The 13,952-nt window shown below is 54.5% G+C and overlaps 1 protein-coding gene across 9 annotated transcripts in view; it reads left to right on the top strand.

The window, feature by feature from the left end:
- The window catches only part of RGS3 (regulator of G protein signaling 3), a 131,722-nt gene extending 120,871 nt beyond the window's left edge, over positions 1–10,851 (top strand). For 7 of the 9 annotated variants that reach the window (XM_031934133.1, XM_023223789.3, XM_023223791.2 and 4 more), the window contains 5 exons: positions 4,382–4,446; positions 7,487–7,588; positions 7,975–8,036; positions 8,659–8,825; positions 9,882–10,851. In XM_031934133.1, the coding sequence (XP_031789993.1) occupies positions 4,382–4,446; positions 7,487–7,588; positions 7,975–8,036; positions 8,659–8,825; positions 9,882–10,067 (582 nt within the window). In that variant the 3' untranslated portion in view covers positions 10,068–10,851. The other 2 variants (XM_023223797.2, XM_023223796.2) reach the window with 2 other exon arrangements.
- Positions 10,852–13,952: the final 3,101 nt, after the last annotated feature.

Here is a 13,952-nt window from a genome sequence, read left to right as displayed (position 1 = left end):
AAAGTATCACCAGACCCCATTTCTCACCTTCCTGACACCGCTGCAAGGTGGACAGGCACTTGTCTTACAGTGGGAGGCTGAGGCTAGCAAGAGATGTTTTGTCCCCAGCCACACAGAAGCAAGTGATGATGGCGCTGGACAAGGTCTCACCCTTGTCCAGTCACTCCTCTGTGGCTCTACTGCAGACCCTGTGACCTCATGCTGATGAGGGTCCAGGGGTGGGGGACTGGCAGAGGGACCGCGGCGGGTTCCCCCATGACTTCTGTCTTCCTGGCTTTGGCCTGGCTCTTCTGGGAGGGTCCCCTGATGCTGATGGGCCACTATTCCCAGGCAATGCCAGGCAAGAGGTGAAGAGGGGAGGGGTGAAGTGTTCAGGCTGTGGAGTCAGACAGACCCAGGTTCAAGTCTCAGCTCTGCCTCCTTCTCCCTGGCTCTGAGACCTTGGCCAAGTTGCTCCTTTCTCTGAGCTTCGGTTTTCTCTTATGAATGGAACACAGAGTCCCCCGGGAGTTGTCCCAAGGGTTCCAGGGAGCAGTACATAGAAAGCTCGGGCTGGTCATTTGTGCTGCCGTGCAGATAAACTGAGGCTGTCCAGAGCGCATGCTGCCTGCCACAGGATGACATTCAGTCTCGCCGTTGTCACCACTCCACACTCCTGTTATCTTGCTGTCTTGTGTGCTGAGCAATTTCTACTGCGAGTAGGAATGTCAGAACAGGCAGACCTCAGAGATGGTCGGCTCGGCCATGGTGATCTCACAGATGGGACAACTGAGTCCAGAGAGGGAGAACACCCCCTCCGCCACCCCCCCACCCCGCCCCCGCTGCCACCCTCCCCATCCCCCACGATTCTCCAGCTGGCCGTCCTCCGGGTCTGGCACCCTGTGCTGAGTTGAGTGGTCTCATGGTGCCCCCTGCCGCCAGACCCCTGCCTTCCTGGCTGCTCCCTGGAGGACCTGCAGAGCAGATCCACAGGCCTTTTTCCTGGGGAGTCAAGGAAGCCCTGAAGAATAATTGTGTTCGGGTCCAGGATGCTGCCATTGAATTCTATTCCAGCCTTTCTGGCTCAGCACAGAGGGTCATGGGCTATTCTTTGACAGTGAGGAGACCACAGGCTGCAGCCCTTCCCTGGCCCTGCTTCCTTCCTCCCCTACAGGGGACTGGCCTGGGCAGAGGTGGTCCACAGAGGGTGCCAGCCCTGTTTCATAAGCTCCCATGTAGGTTAGAGGTCAGACAAGAGGACCCCAAAAATGCCTTCCAGCTCCAAGATGATAATACCTTCAAGTCTCCTGTTTACAAAAAGCCTAAAGAATTATTTCAGATGTGTCAACAAGTAAGTATAGAGTTTAGATCCACTGTTTCCATGTGGTTCCATGGGGCTTGCCAGGCTGGGCTGGATCAGAGAGGGCAGCCATGGATGGCAAGGGAGCCCCAGAAGTTCAACCAGGACCAATAGGGGAAACCAGCTGAGCCCTGCTTACAGACGAGCCTTCTGTCACCAGTGGGCTCTGGACCCGGACCACAATTCTCTGCTACTTGCCAGTTCAGAGAGCCCAGGCCAGTTACCAAGCTGCCTTGGGCATCGGTTTCCTCAGCTGCACACTGAGGGAAATATCAGTAACTAGCTCTTAGAATTGTTGCCAAGATTAAATGAGATAAAGTATGTTAAAACACTTTGGCCCAGCGCCTGGCATGTAGTGAATGCTCAATAAATAATGGCAAAACCCACACTAGCTGAGAGTACTTGCTCACTGCTGTGTGCTGGTTGCTGTGCTGAGCACATCCCCTGTGTTAACTTACATAATCCTCACCACAGCCCTTTGAGGGAGGTCCAGTTATTACCCACATTTTACAAATAAGGAAACTGAGGCACAGAGAGGGATGTAACTGAGCTAAGGTCAATGAGCTAATAAATGATTGAGCTAAGCTTCAAATCCAGGCAATTAAAAATCTACACTCTTAACATTACTATAATTACAGTTATAATTACAGTAAGAATTATAATTATTGTTCCAAGAGGTGATGAGCTCCTAGTCCCTGCAGGTGGCTGGATGAGGCTGGGCAGGGCCTGGGGATTCTGCCTGGAGTGAAGGAAGGGCTGCATGATCCTGGACTCACCTCCATCTGCTTTTCAGCCGGACAGGGTCGCATAGTGAGACAGTAGGGAGAAGATGGAAAGGAGAATTCCTTTGAAGGGCCTTTGCAGGCTGGGCCCTGGGCAGGCCTTGCTGCAGCTGTGGGAGGGAGGAGTCGGGGGGGCCACTCTGGCCCCCTCCAAGGTCACAGGCCAAAGCCTCCTGGCAGCTATGGGGAGTCCCTAGGGCTGGGAATCAGAACCCAATTTTTTCACCTCCATTTCTCCTTGGCCCACAGCCTCTTCTTGGTGCTGGGGTTTCCCCAGCAGCCCAGGGGGCCGACTCCTAGGGCCAGAGCTGCCCAGCACCTCTGTCAGGCTGCTGGGCTTGGGTCAGTACCTGCTGAAGACACTCTTCTCCCTTCAGTGGAAGGAAGAGCCCATTTCACAGCAGCACAGAGGCTGGGGATGGCCGCTGGGTGGGAGCGGTCCCCAGGCCCATTGTGTGGAGCCGATAAAGTACGGAAGCTGAGGTTAGAATGGGAGGAAGCCCAGGGCCCGAGGGCTCTTTCCCACGGGTGGGGGCCTTGGGCATGGCCTCACCAGGCCAGCGTAACTGCAGCCTGTGTGTGCACTGAAGGGTGCACTGAATGGTGACAGTGGTAACACTCACTGGGCAATGACCCCTGGTTACTGAGGTTAGTGTAGGTGCCAGGACTGGGCCTTGGGGTCCAGAGTTTATCCTGGTGAACCTTCCATCAGCCCTGTGAAGTGGCTGTCAGTATGCCTAAGCCATAGCTAAAACAACAGAAGCCGAGAGGCTAGGAAACTTACCCAAAGTTGATGAAAGCAGGATTTATATCCAGGTCTGGTTCCAAACCCTTGCTCTGAAATCACACACCATACGGTGTGTGCCTCTGTGTGCACGTACACACATGTGTGTTTACAGCGCTGGTGGGGCAGCATTCTCAGGAAGGAGGCAGCACTTCCCGAGTCTTTCACGGAAACATTAAAATGTGTTCTGACCTTGCATTTCTGAGTAGCAGCATCCTCTGGTGGAGAAACACAGGTCTTGAATTGAGGCAGATTCCACCTCTGTCACTTACATGCTGGGTCTCCTTGGGGAAGTGACTTAAATTCTCTGAGCCTCTATTTACTTTATAGGTTTATTGTGAAGTTTAATGAGATAGTATCTGAATTATGCCCCATCCAGGGTCTGGCCTATAGTATGAGCTAAACGAAGGTATAATTCATCCATCCATCCACTCATCCACTCATTGATCCATCCACCTACCCACTCACCCACCCATCCGTCTATTCACCCATGCATTCATCTATCTATCCACCCACCCATCTGTTCACCCATGCATTCATATATCCATCCACTCATCCGCTCTTCCATCCATCCACTCATGCATCCATCCATCCACTCATCCATCCATCCACCCTCCCGCCCACCCACCAACCCATATATTCATCCATCCATCCATCCATCCACTCATCTATCCATTCACCTATCCACCTATATCTATTCATCCATCCATCCATCCATCCATCCATCCATCCAGGCAGGCAGGTGGGAGACTCACAAAAGCATCCTCCGGGAAAGGAACTGCACATGGAGATGAAGACCTTCTGTTGGTTGGAAGGCAGAGTTGAGGAGGTTGCTGAAGTAGGGGCCAGGCTGGAGAGAGAACTGAAGGAGTTGTAACTGATGTTAAAATGGAACTTTCTGCCCTAATTCTAAGATGGTAGATCCAGATATGTTATGGAGTTTGGACGTTATCCTGAGGGCACTAGGGAGCCATGGAAAGCTATAAGGCAAGAGACGTGCGCTCAGGCCTATGTAATGATTTATTTTATGCACTGCTGACCATCTGAGGTTTCCTTTGAGCTTCAGAATCCTGACTTAATCATTATGATCCTGATTTTAGAAATTAAGGAACAGAGGTGGAGAAAGAGGCAGGGATTGGCCTAGTGACACAGCAGAAGCCCTGCTCTCTCACCTGCTCACTGCCTGCAATGAAGCCTCTGTCATGAGTGCCAGCTGTCTGGCTTCTCCCCAGCAAGCTGGGGACCTGAATGTCCCAGGAGGAGATCCCTGTGGCCAGAGGGTCTGCCAGGCCAATTTCACTTCATGGCCAGGCTGTTCCCAGCAGGGGGTTTCCCTCCCTCACCTGTGTGCCGGGCGTGGGGGGTTTGGGAGTGGAAGGGGCTGGTGGCAGGAACTGTTGGGTCTCCGAGCCTCTCTTTGCTTAGGCAGGAGCTCCTGAGTGCTCAGACTGCATCGTGTCTGTCTTCTCTCCACAGATGAGCGGGGCCGACACCGTTGGGGATGATGACGAAGCCTCCCGGAAGAGAAAGAGCAAAAACCTGTAAGTTGGGAAGATCACTGGCTTCTGCACTCCTCTTCCTCCCCTGCCCCAGGGGTCTCTCCTCTAGGGGTCCAGATGGGGAGAAGGCGTTGTGCCTGGTCCTGTCCACAACCCCAGACAGACACCGAGGAAAAACTGGATCTTGGAACTTTGCAGTGACCCCAGAGTGGGGTCACCTGGGTCCTGAGCATTCTCTCCAGGTGAGGCAAAGTGCTGATTCAGTACTCGGAAGACAGTGAACCAGAGGCCACCAGCCCGGTTGCCCTGGCTTTAGCCCAGCTTCTGAGCCAAGCAGGGCCAAATGGCTTCGACAACTCCTTTGCTCCCTCTGGGCCCACGAGTGACCTGAGAAAGGGTGGAACTAACAGTCATGGGGCTCCTCTTTCTCCTCCTGAGTTCCTGCATGCTAATAGTCTCAGGCGTTGCCGGGAGGGGGCGCTGCTGGCCCAGCTGCCGAATCCCCAAGCCTTTCTGGCCACACTCAGGCCTTCTTATACTTTGGGAGGTTTGTTAGATGTGTCGATGAAAAAGACGTGTGTGTGGGTTCTCCTCAGGTCTCCTTGTATCCCCAGGCCTAAGGCCCCGGAGACTCAGGGGAGGTATAGGGAGGAGGCAGTGGGGTGCGTGCACAGTGACCCCTCCACCGAGGAAGCCCCTCCCTTCCAGATCCTGTAGCACCCACCACTAGGCAGGAATTGGGCTATGGGGAGGAGCCTCCTGCAAACCTTTTCCCTGGCCTTGACCTTGGGTGGGGTCCACTACCCTAGAAAACCTTTCTCGCCCCAGCTGCCTTGACCTCTCCAGTTTTCTGCAGCAACTGTTGGCTTCTCTTACTCCACAGCCAGTTGCACTTTCTTAGCAAGGTGAAATGCACAAACCAAAACAGTCCTTTGCACCAGCCATCTTCACTTAACCTTTTGTAGGATGAGAGAGGGTCCAGGGGGTGCCAGGACTGTTGAATGTGGCGCTGAAGTGGGAGGTGAGGGAAGCAGTGTGTGGCAGCAGAGGGCAGGCACCCCGGGTGCTGGAGCTGCCCTGTCTAGCCTCCCTTCAGTGTAGGTGCTGTCTTTTGAATTGCCTGAAGCCCGCACATTTTTTTTTTTGGAGACAGAGTCTCCTTCTGTCACCCAGGCTGGAGTGCGATCTTGGCTGGCTGCAACCTCTGCCTCCCAAGTTCAAGCAATTCTCGTGCCTCAGCCTCCCAAGTAGCTGGGATTACAGGTGTGTGCCATCACACCCAGCACATTTTTTTGTACTTTTAGTAGAGACGGGGGTTTTGCCACATTGGTCAGGCCGTTCTCAAACTCCTGGCCTCAAGTGATCTTCCAGGCTCAGCCTCCCAAAGTGCTGGGATTACAGACATGAGCCACCACGCCTGGCCTCTGAAGCTCACACTCTTAAAAGCTTAGACGAAGAGTCTTAGAACATCTAGGCTAATAATAAAAATAATCATTATTGTTTATTATGCCAGGCACTGTTGTGTGCGTACTTCATATGTGATCTAATTTAATCTTTACTACTACTTGTATTTTACATTCCGTTCTTTCTTATTGACCTTACCCTTATTTTACACATGAATAAACTACTGTGCAGAGGCTAAGTTACATGGTAAGAAAGTGGTGGAGGTGGGACCTGGAGACCTGGCCTGCTGGCTTCTGTTTGACAGGAAACAGCTTGACAGAGAAAAAAGCTTGATAGGAAATTTGAGAGGTCAGGAAACTTGTCAAAGAGTGCACAGCTGGTAACTGCTGGAGCTGGGATTTGAACCCAAGACTGTCTGTTTCCAAAGCCTGGGCTCAGCCTCCCCGTAGGACTCTCCTTCATTAGACAGGGTGTCTAGGTCTTAGTGCCATTTTAAGCTTGAAGAGCTTCAGAGGTATAAATGCTTCAAACTTACCAAACCCCCTTGAAAGATTAAAATTAAAATTTCTTTTGCGCGTCTTTAGCTTTGTGATTTTTGAATAATCAATTTTTCATTTTCATTTTTGGTTTCAGTGAGCATTTTCCATCTTTGGGAGGATGGAGACCAAACCTTAAAGTGAAAAATTAATTATTTGAAAATCACAAAACTATGTACACAACATTACATAATTAAACTTTAAAATGGTGTTTTTGTAAGTTTATAGGACTTCTGCTTCTGAAGTTATTCAGGCTTAAAACTACTAGGACGTTGGGGAACTGCTGTGTATTCATGACTGGATGTCGCCAATAAGGGTGACTGAGGCTGAGAGGCTGGCTGGCAGGAGCCATTCTCTGGGAGGTGCCCTGTACAGGGGGTCTGGGGAAAACGGTGGGGAGGGGGGCGGCGCGAACGTGAGCAAGAGGCATTTAACCCCTTTCTTGCCAGCAGTTTCACCCAGTGCTGAATTCTGCTGCCTCCTTGGGGACTGACAAAGCTAAAAATGGTTCTTGGCTAAAAATAGCCTGTCCTGCCACCCTGGTGGGCAGAGCCTCCCCTGGCTCCCTCCTTCCCTCTCAGCAATTTGCTGACTTGTTGTCCCCCACCCCCAACCACTGTCTTCCTGCTGCCATGGTAACAAGGAGGCCAGTCACAAATAGCTGGGACTGGCTTCCTGCCGGGGCGGCCCCAGAGGCCGTCCCTTGCAGACACATGCCCCTTTCACGGCTCCCTCTCAGGGTTGGCCAGAAGGAATTTTTTTTTTCCGCTCCCCGTCCTGGTCCCTCCCATTTCCTGGCTCCTCCTGTCTGAGTCCCAGCCCGGCTTGTGCCCGGGAGTCCAGTCATCAGGCCAGAATTCCAGCGAGCGCGTGTGGCTGCAGCCTGCACCCTTGCTGCCAGCTGCCCAGGACGCGGGGTAGGGGACAGGAGCCAGAGGGGTGTTTCCTGCAGACCGTTCTGTGGCCCCAAGGTGGGGGGCCCTACAGAGATGCTCCGAGGCATGTACCTCACTCGCAACGGGAACCTGCAGAGGCGACACACCATGAAGGAGTAGGTGCCCTTGACCCAGCTCTCCCGACCCTGTATTTGCGGGGGCGAGTGGGCCAGGCTGAGCAATCCTCTTTTCTGCTTCTGCCCCCAGAGCCAAGGACATGAAGAACAAGCTGGGCATCTTCAGACGGCGGAACGAGTCCCCTGGAGCCCCTCCCGCGGGCAAGGCAGACAAAATGATGAAGTCATTCAAGTAGGTCCTCCCTGGCACCTGGGGACCCTTTGGGGACTCACTGCCTCCCCGGGGAGTAGGACTGAGTGCTGGGTTGAGGGGAAGGGGCTTGCCGGCTTGATCCAGCTCTGGGGAGACAGAGGCTCTCACAGACGGAGCCGAGTACCTGGCGAGCAGCTGCCCTCACAGGGAGGGGCTGCCCTAGGGGGCAGGCTAGGTGGGATGGAGGTAGGGGCTGGAAGGGACCCTGGCCCCAAGAAAGAGGGTGGGCCTCCTTCCTGGGCACCCCAGCTGGGCTCAGCTACAGCCTGGGCCCAGGGCAGTAAACAAAGGCCTCCAGGCCCAGCTTCCCCCCAGGTCCCCAAGCCTCTCAGTGCCCTCACTGTGTTTCTTCCCTCACCCCTCAGGCCCACCTCAGAGGAAGCGCTCAAGTGGGGCGAGTCCTTGGAGAAGCTGCTGGTTCACAAATGTAAGTTGGGCTGGCCTACCCCTTCCCTGCGCCCTCCCTCCCTCTCCCCTTCACCCCCATCCAGACCCTGTATAGCTGGTGCTAGAGAGGCTGCCTTCCCTTTCCTGGGCCGTCAGGGTGTCCTGGGCCGTCAGGGTGTCCTTGCTGTTGCTGTTGCAAGGCCCTCGGTCTGGCCTTGGAGCCAGCTTCTGCCAGCCCCTCCCCATCCATGGGAGCTGGCACTGCCTGCCAGAGGCCCGTGGGACCTGTGTGCTCAGATCCGTATTCCCAGAATAAGAATAAACATTTCTACATACTGAGGGCTTTCACGGGGAGTAATGTGCCTGCCATCTCATGGACTCGGTCCCATCGGCTCCTCTCATGGCTCCGTGAGACAGAATCGATAGTCCCCATTTCACAGATGAAGACACTGAGGCATAGAAAGGGAGAGACCCGGCTGAGACCTTGAAAGAGGCAGTGGCAGGGCTGGGGCTACATCCCAGGGCTCCTGGCTGTCGGAGATGAGCATTGTACTCCGTTCCCAGCACGCCCATATTCAAAGTCCTATAGGGGTAAGCTGGGGGGTCTTAAGGGTAGGAGAAGCTGACTCTGCCTCTTACCCCAGGATCTGTTCTCCACACAGACGGGTTAGCAGTGTTCCAAGCCTTCCTTCGCACTGAGTTCAGCGAGGAGAATCTGGAGTTCTGGTTGGCTTGTGAGGACTTCAAGAAAGTCAAGTCACAGTCCAAGATGGCATCCAAGGCCAAGAAGATCTTTGCTGAATACATTGCGATCCAGGCATGCAAGGAGGTAGGACCTCAGGGCAGACCCTCAGCCCCTCCAATCCCCAGGACCCAGTGGCTCTTCAGCTGCAAGGTGGCAGCCAGCAGCATAGGAAGGGGAGAGGCCAGAATGACTCCATGAGCCCAGGTACCCAGCGGTGAAGATGCAAGCTAAGATCAGGGGAAGAACAGAATCCCAGTTAGTAATAAAAATGGCCACCACCAAGGCACTGCCACATGCCAGGCATGTGCTGAGCCCTTTGTGTATGTGCTCTCATGTTTAATCCTCACAACAACCTGTGAAACAAAGAGACAGGCTGGGTGTGGTGGCTCATGCCTGTAATCCCAGCACTTTGGGAAGCCGAGGCAGGCGGATCACTTGAGGTCAGGAGTTCGAGACCAGCCTGGCCAACATGGTGAAACCCCGTCTCTACTAAAATTACAAAATTAGCCAGGTGTGGTGACAGGCACCTGTGGTCCCAGCTACTCAGGAGACTGAGACAGGAGAGTTGCTTGAACCTGGGAGGCGGAGGAGGTTGCAGTGAGCCGAGATCGCACCACTGCACTCTAGCCTGAGTGACACAGCAAGACCCTGTCTCAAAAAAAAAAAAAAAAAAAAGGAGACAGCCTCAGAGAGATAAATCATAATTGCTCCCATCTATTTAGCGCCTACTGTGTGCCAGGCAGGATGTGCAAAGCGCATTATATGGATGATCTTGCTTGGTTTTCACGCTTTGAGGAATGTACTATTATTGCTAGCTGGTAGATAAGACAACTGAAGCTCAGTGCACTTAAGTGATTTCCTTGAAGTCACACACCCAGGTGTGGCACTGCTGGGATTTGAACCCAGGAAGCCTAACCCTCGGAGTGGTATTTTCAGCCTTATAAATGCTGCCAGCCCCGCAGGAAATGACTGAGCCAGGACTTGAATCCTCTGGTCTGAGGGTCTCCACTTCAGATGAACCTTAAGATGTGGGCAGAGGGGCTTGGAGGTGAGAGGCTGGATGGGCCCCTTCCAGGCACATGGGCCCTACGGTCAGTCCCCAGCAGGCAACCCTGACCACATGCCCCTCTGCCTCCGCAGGTCAACCTGGACTCCTACACGCGAGAGCACACCAAGGACAACCTGCAGAGCGTCACGCGGGGCTGCTTCGACCTGGCACAGAAGCGCATCTTCGGGCTCATGGAAAAGGACTCGTACCCTCGCTTTCTCCGTTCTGACCTCTACCTGGACCTTATTAACCAGAAGAAGATGAGTCCCCCGCTTTAGGGGCCGGCCCCTGGCGTCGAGCTCAGCGTTCACACCAGGCGGGCTGGGTCTCCTGCCCACCTGCCTCCCTCCCCACTGTGACGGAGGGGGCAAGCAAGCCCCCAGAGGCTGTGTCTCTGGACAGACGGATAGACATACGGAAGCGAGGCCTGGACCAAGAGAGGCCCAGGCTACTGGAGGAGTAGAAGGATGGGCCCCGTGGGGTCCCCACTGCCCCGGTACGAGGGGGCCCAAGGACCCTGGCAGGCCCCGGCCGAGCCAGATCTGGAGCTGCTGCTCCCTGCTTCGGAGACCGCGGAGGCTTCATGTTGACCAAGTTCCTTAAAGAACTGGCTGATGGGGCAGGAGGTCCAGGCCTGGGCTCTCAGGCCCTCCAGGAGGGCCACTGGAGCTCGCAGCTCAGACCCCCACTTTGAGTTTTATTTATTTAAATAGTAGTTGGATGCTTGGCACGTTGTCCTGTAATAGGAAACCCTTGCCTCATCAGTTTTCCTGATTTACAAGTGCAATATTTTAGCCAATGCCTTGTGAGAAGCTGCCACGCAAAGGTGGACATCATTCTTCAGCTTCAGGGAATGTGCTTGTCCCGGGCACCAGTGGTGGGCACCTGGCCTTCTGGACCGAGGCAGCCTTGGGGGACACTGCAGTCTGGCTGCACACCGAGATCTGGCACCCCCTGGGTGGGGTGTCCCTTGGGGGCTTTTGGGAAAGCATGGCACCCTCAGACCACACAGTAGCCGAGTTCTGGAGCAAATAAAAGGCCTGTGTTATTTCTTGTTCTTGACCCTTTTTGTGTGTTCCTGGTCTCAAGCCTTCGCAGGGTGGCTGGGGCTGGGAAGGTTGGTCATTGGGCTGTTGATTCAGCCACTTCTCTCTTGCCGTCACCTGCCCCCATCCTGGAGCCAGATACACTGATACACTAGTGAGGGCTGCTCTCGCACGCCTTCCTCTGTGCCAGGCGCCATGCCACTCATTCTAGTGGTCACTGCATCTCCTCCCCAAGCCTGGGAGGTAGGGCTTATCCCCATTTTACAGATGAGGAGATGGAAGCACAGACAGGGAAGGTCACGTAGCCAGCAGGTGGCAGGGGTTCAGCCCAAGTCTGACTGGCTGCAAAGCCTGCACTCTGCCGGCTACAGGATGGAGTCCTTGCTTGTCGCTGGCTGGCCACATGCCTTTCAGCAAGTTCCTTCACTTCTCCGCCTCGCCACACCCTGAGGTTCGAATAGAACTTTCACTTGGTGCAGGGATGGCTGGTGAAGGTGGATGGGGCCAGAATCTCGGGAAGGGTGGCGGTGAGCTTATGGAGGCCTCTGGACAGAAGGAACAGCTGTAGAGACAGGAGATGGGACTCACAGAGTCTTTCTGTGGCCCCAGGCAAGGCTTTCCCCACTGTACCTTTTTTTCCCCTCCTACCGAACAGAAGATGCAAATTTAGGAACGGCCCAGGGCATTCTTCAAGAGAGGACGTGGGCCACTTGCCTAGAAGTGGGCAGAAGAGGCCCAGAGCCCAGTATAAGCTGATGCCAAAGCTGACCCCACATATACAACCTCCCAGGGGCCAGGGCATGGCCCAGGGTGGGGTCTGGCTCAGCAGGGCTGTCTTAGATGAAGCTAGATGGAGTTGATGCAGGAGGAGCTAGGCCCCGTCTCCTTGGATCTTCTTCCCTACCCAGGGTCTCAGAGACTTGCAGCTGCAGATGACATGTACAGCTCCCTCCTCCCTGCCCTGCCTCCCCTCATCCATCTCCCTGGGCAAGGCCAGCCCTGTTGGCCCCTCTGCATAGTGAGAGGATCAGAATTGTTGGTCTCTGGAGGCCTTCAGGGAGTTGGACTGAGCCCTCTTCAGGGTTACAGGGGTCTAGGGCCGGGGCCTGGGTGTGGAGCAGGTGCTGGGTAGACCTTCATCAGGAGGGAGAGGTGGGCTATCTGACTGCCACTCTGACCGCACCTGACTTTTCCTGCCCCTCTTGCAAATGGGATCCCTAATGCTTGCTTGAAACATTGCTTGTAAAAAACCAGCAGATCAAACAATTGAAACCTTGTAACAGGTTTCAAACCTTGAAACCCATTTTGGAAGAGTCTTCTGTGCAACAACAGTCGCCCGGGTCAGCAGAGAACCCCTTCCCTCTGCTCCCCAGCAGCTGCGGCCTCTCCTTGACTAGCCCTTACCACATGGACTGAGTCAGGCATGGGTTTTTCTGTCTCCAAAGGCTGCCAGGCTTTGGAATCAGGCAGTCCTGGGTTTGAGTCTTGTCTTTACTGATTTGCTCTGTAACCTTGGCGAGTCACTGCCCATCCCTGAGCCTGCAAAAATGGGGATGATTCTACTGTCTTCTCAGTGCTGGGATGAAGAGCCGGTGAGCCAGTTCTGTAGAAGGGTCCTAAGCTGCGGTCAGGCATACCGTAGGTGCTGGATACATGTTGGCACCAGAGTGTGAGCCCCTCCAGGAGCGGCACTGGGTCTTTCTCCAGGACCCGGCAATGAGCGTCATTGGGCTTTACAGACTGAAGAGCTTTCCCACTGTAGAGACTGACAGCCTCACTGAGACTGGAAGGGCCTGGGAACAGTCGTGCTCCTAATTCTGAACAAGGGCACCTTCCAGGTTTTTTCCAGGCCTGAGATGTGGGGGCCTGACAGCTGCGAAAACTGGGGCCCAGGGAGGACTATAATACTACCCCCTACTCCCCCAAAATGGTAGCGGCAGCACTGGGTCTGAGCCTAGGACTTCCCTGCCTGACCAGGCCTCTCTCACATCTTCTGCTGGGAGGAGCCACTGGGTCCACAAGGAGACCCACCTTTCCAGTTCTTTAGATTCTGGGGATTCAGTTTAGGGCCAGGCCTTCCCGCTTCTACCTTCCCAACCTCCTGGTTCCCAGAGTTGCCATGGAAACCAAAGTCCAGGAGAACAAAGTCAGGCAGATGGAATTCCCATTTCAGAAGGCCCCACTGCCTGGTTTCCATTACACACACCCTGGTTCCCTTGGCCTCCAAGCGGCTTTGGCCGTGCAGAGCAGCTGGAGGGCAGACTAGAAAGGTGTCTGGGTACCCCTTCCCCCTACCCCCTTCCCTGGGCCCTGCCTGGGCTCCCTGGAGGACTTTAGGTACATTCTCTGCCCGCTTAGGCCTCAGTTGCCTCATCTGTACAGTGTCATTTGGGCTGGTTCCCATTTTCTTTCATAGGAGAGGAAGGAGCAGTGCTCTCTGGTCTCTGGCAATTCCAGGCGGTCACTGTGGGGTCGCGGAGCTGTGAGGTCATTCCATCCAGCTCCTCGCCATCCCACAGATGGGAAGACTGAGGGGAGGGAAGGGAAGCAGGACTCCTCACCATAGAGGTGAAGGGCCTTGGAGTCAGGCTCTGGGCTCAGTCTCTGACTCCACCATTTACTACTAGCTGCAAATCTTTGAAGAAGTCACATACCTTCTCTCTCCCTCGGCTTCCTCATCTATAAATTGTGCACATTGGCACTTAACCCAGAGTTGCAATGACTAAGTGAGGTCGTGCATGCAACAAGTTTAGTTCAGTGCGTGGCGTGGGGTAGGTGCTTCATAAACATGAGCTGCTGTTAGCAATCTCATTATTCAGGGTCACAGGATGAGTGGCAAAACTCATTCTCCACTTGCCCAGGCCAGAGAAGATGGGGGCCCTTTAGTCTCAGACCCCAGATCCTTGTCCTTCCAGGAACAGTTTTGCTGGAGGACAAAGCCAGCCAGTTCCAGGGAGTAAGTCAGAAACAGCCTGTTCCGTACTGCTGCCCAGTCTTGGCCCTGCCGGGAGCAGTTGGGGTCAGCTGGCAAATAGCTTGTGGTGGGTGGAGAGGCAAGAGGGCACAGCAGTGCCACTCAGTTGGATGCCAGCAGGAGGGGGTGCCACTCAGTTGGAT

The sequence above is a fragment of the Piliocolobus tephrosceles genome, chromosome 14, assembly GCF_002776525.5.
Source record: "Piliocolobus tephrosceles isolate RC106 chromosome 14, ASM277652v3, whole genome shotgun sequence".
NCBI lineage: Eukaryota > Metazoa > Chordata > Mammalia > Primates > Cercopithecidae > Piliocolobus > Piliocolobus tephrosceles.
Note: the sequence above shows the minus strand (reverse complement) of the source record. Positions and strands in the feature narration are given on the sequence as shown.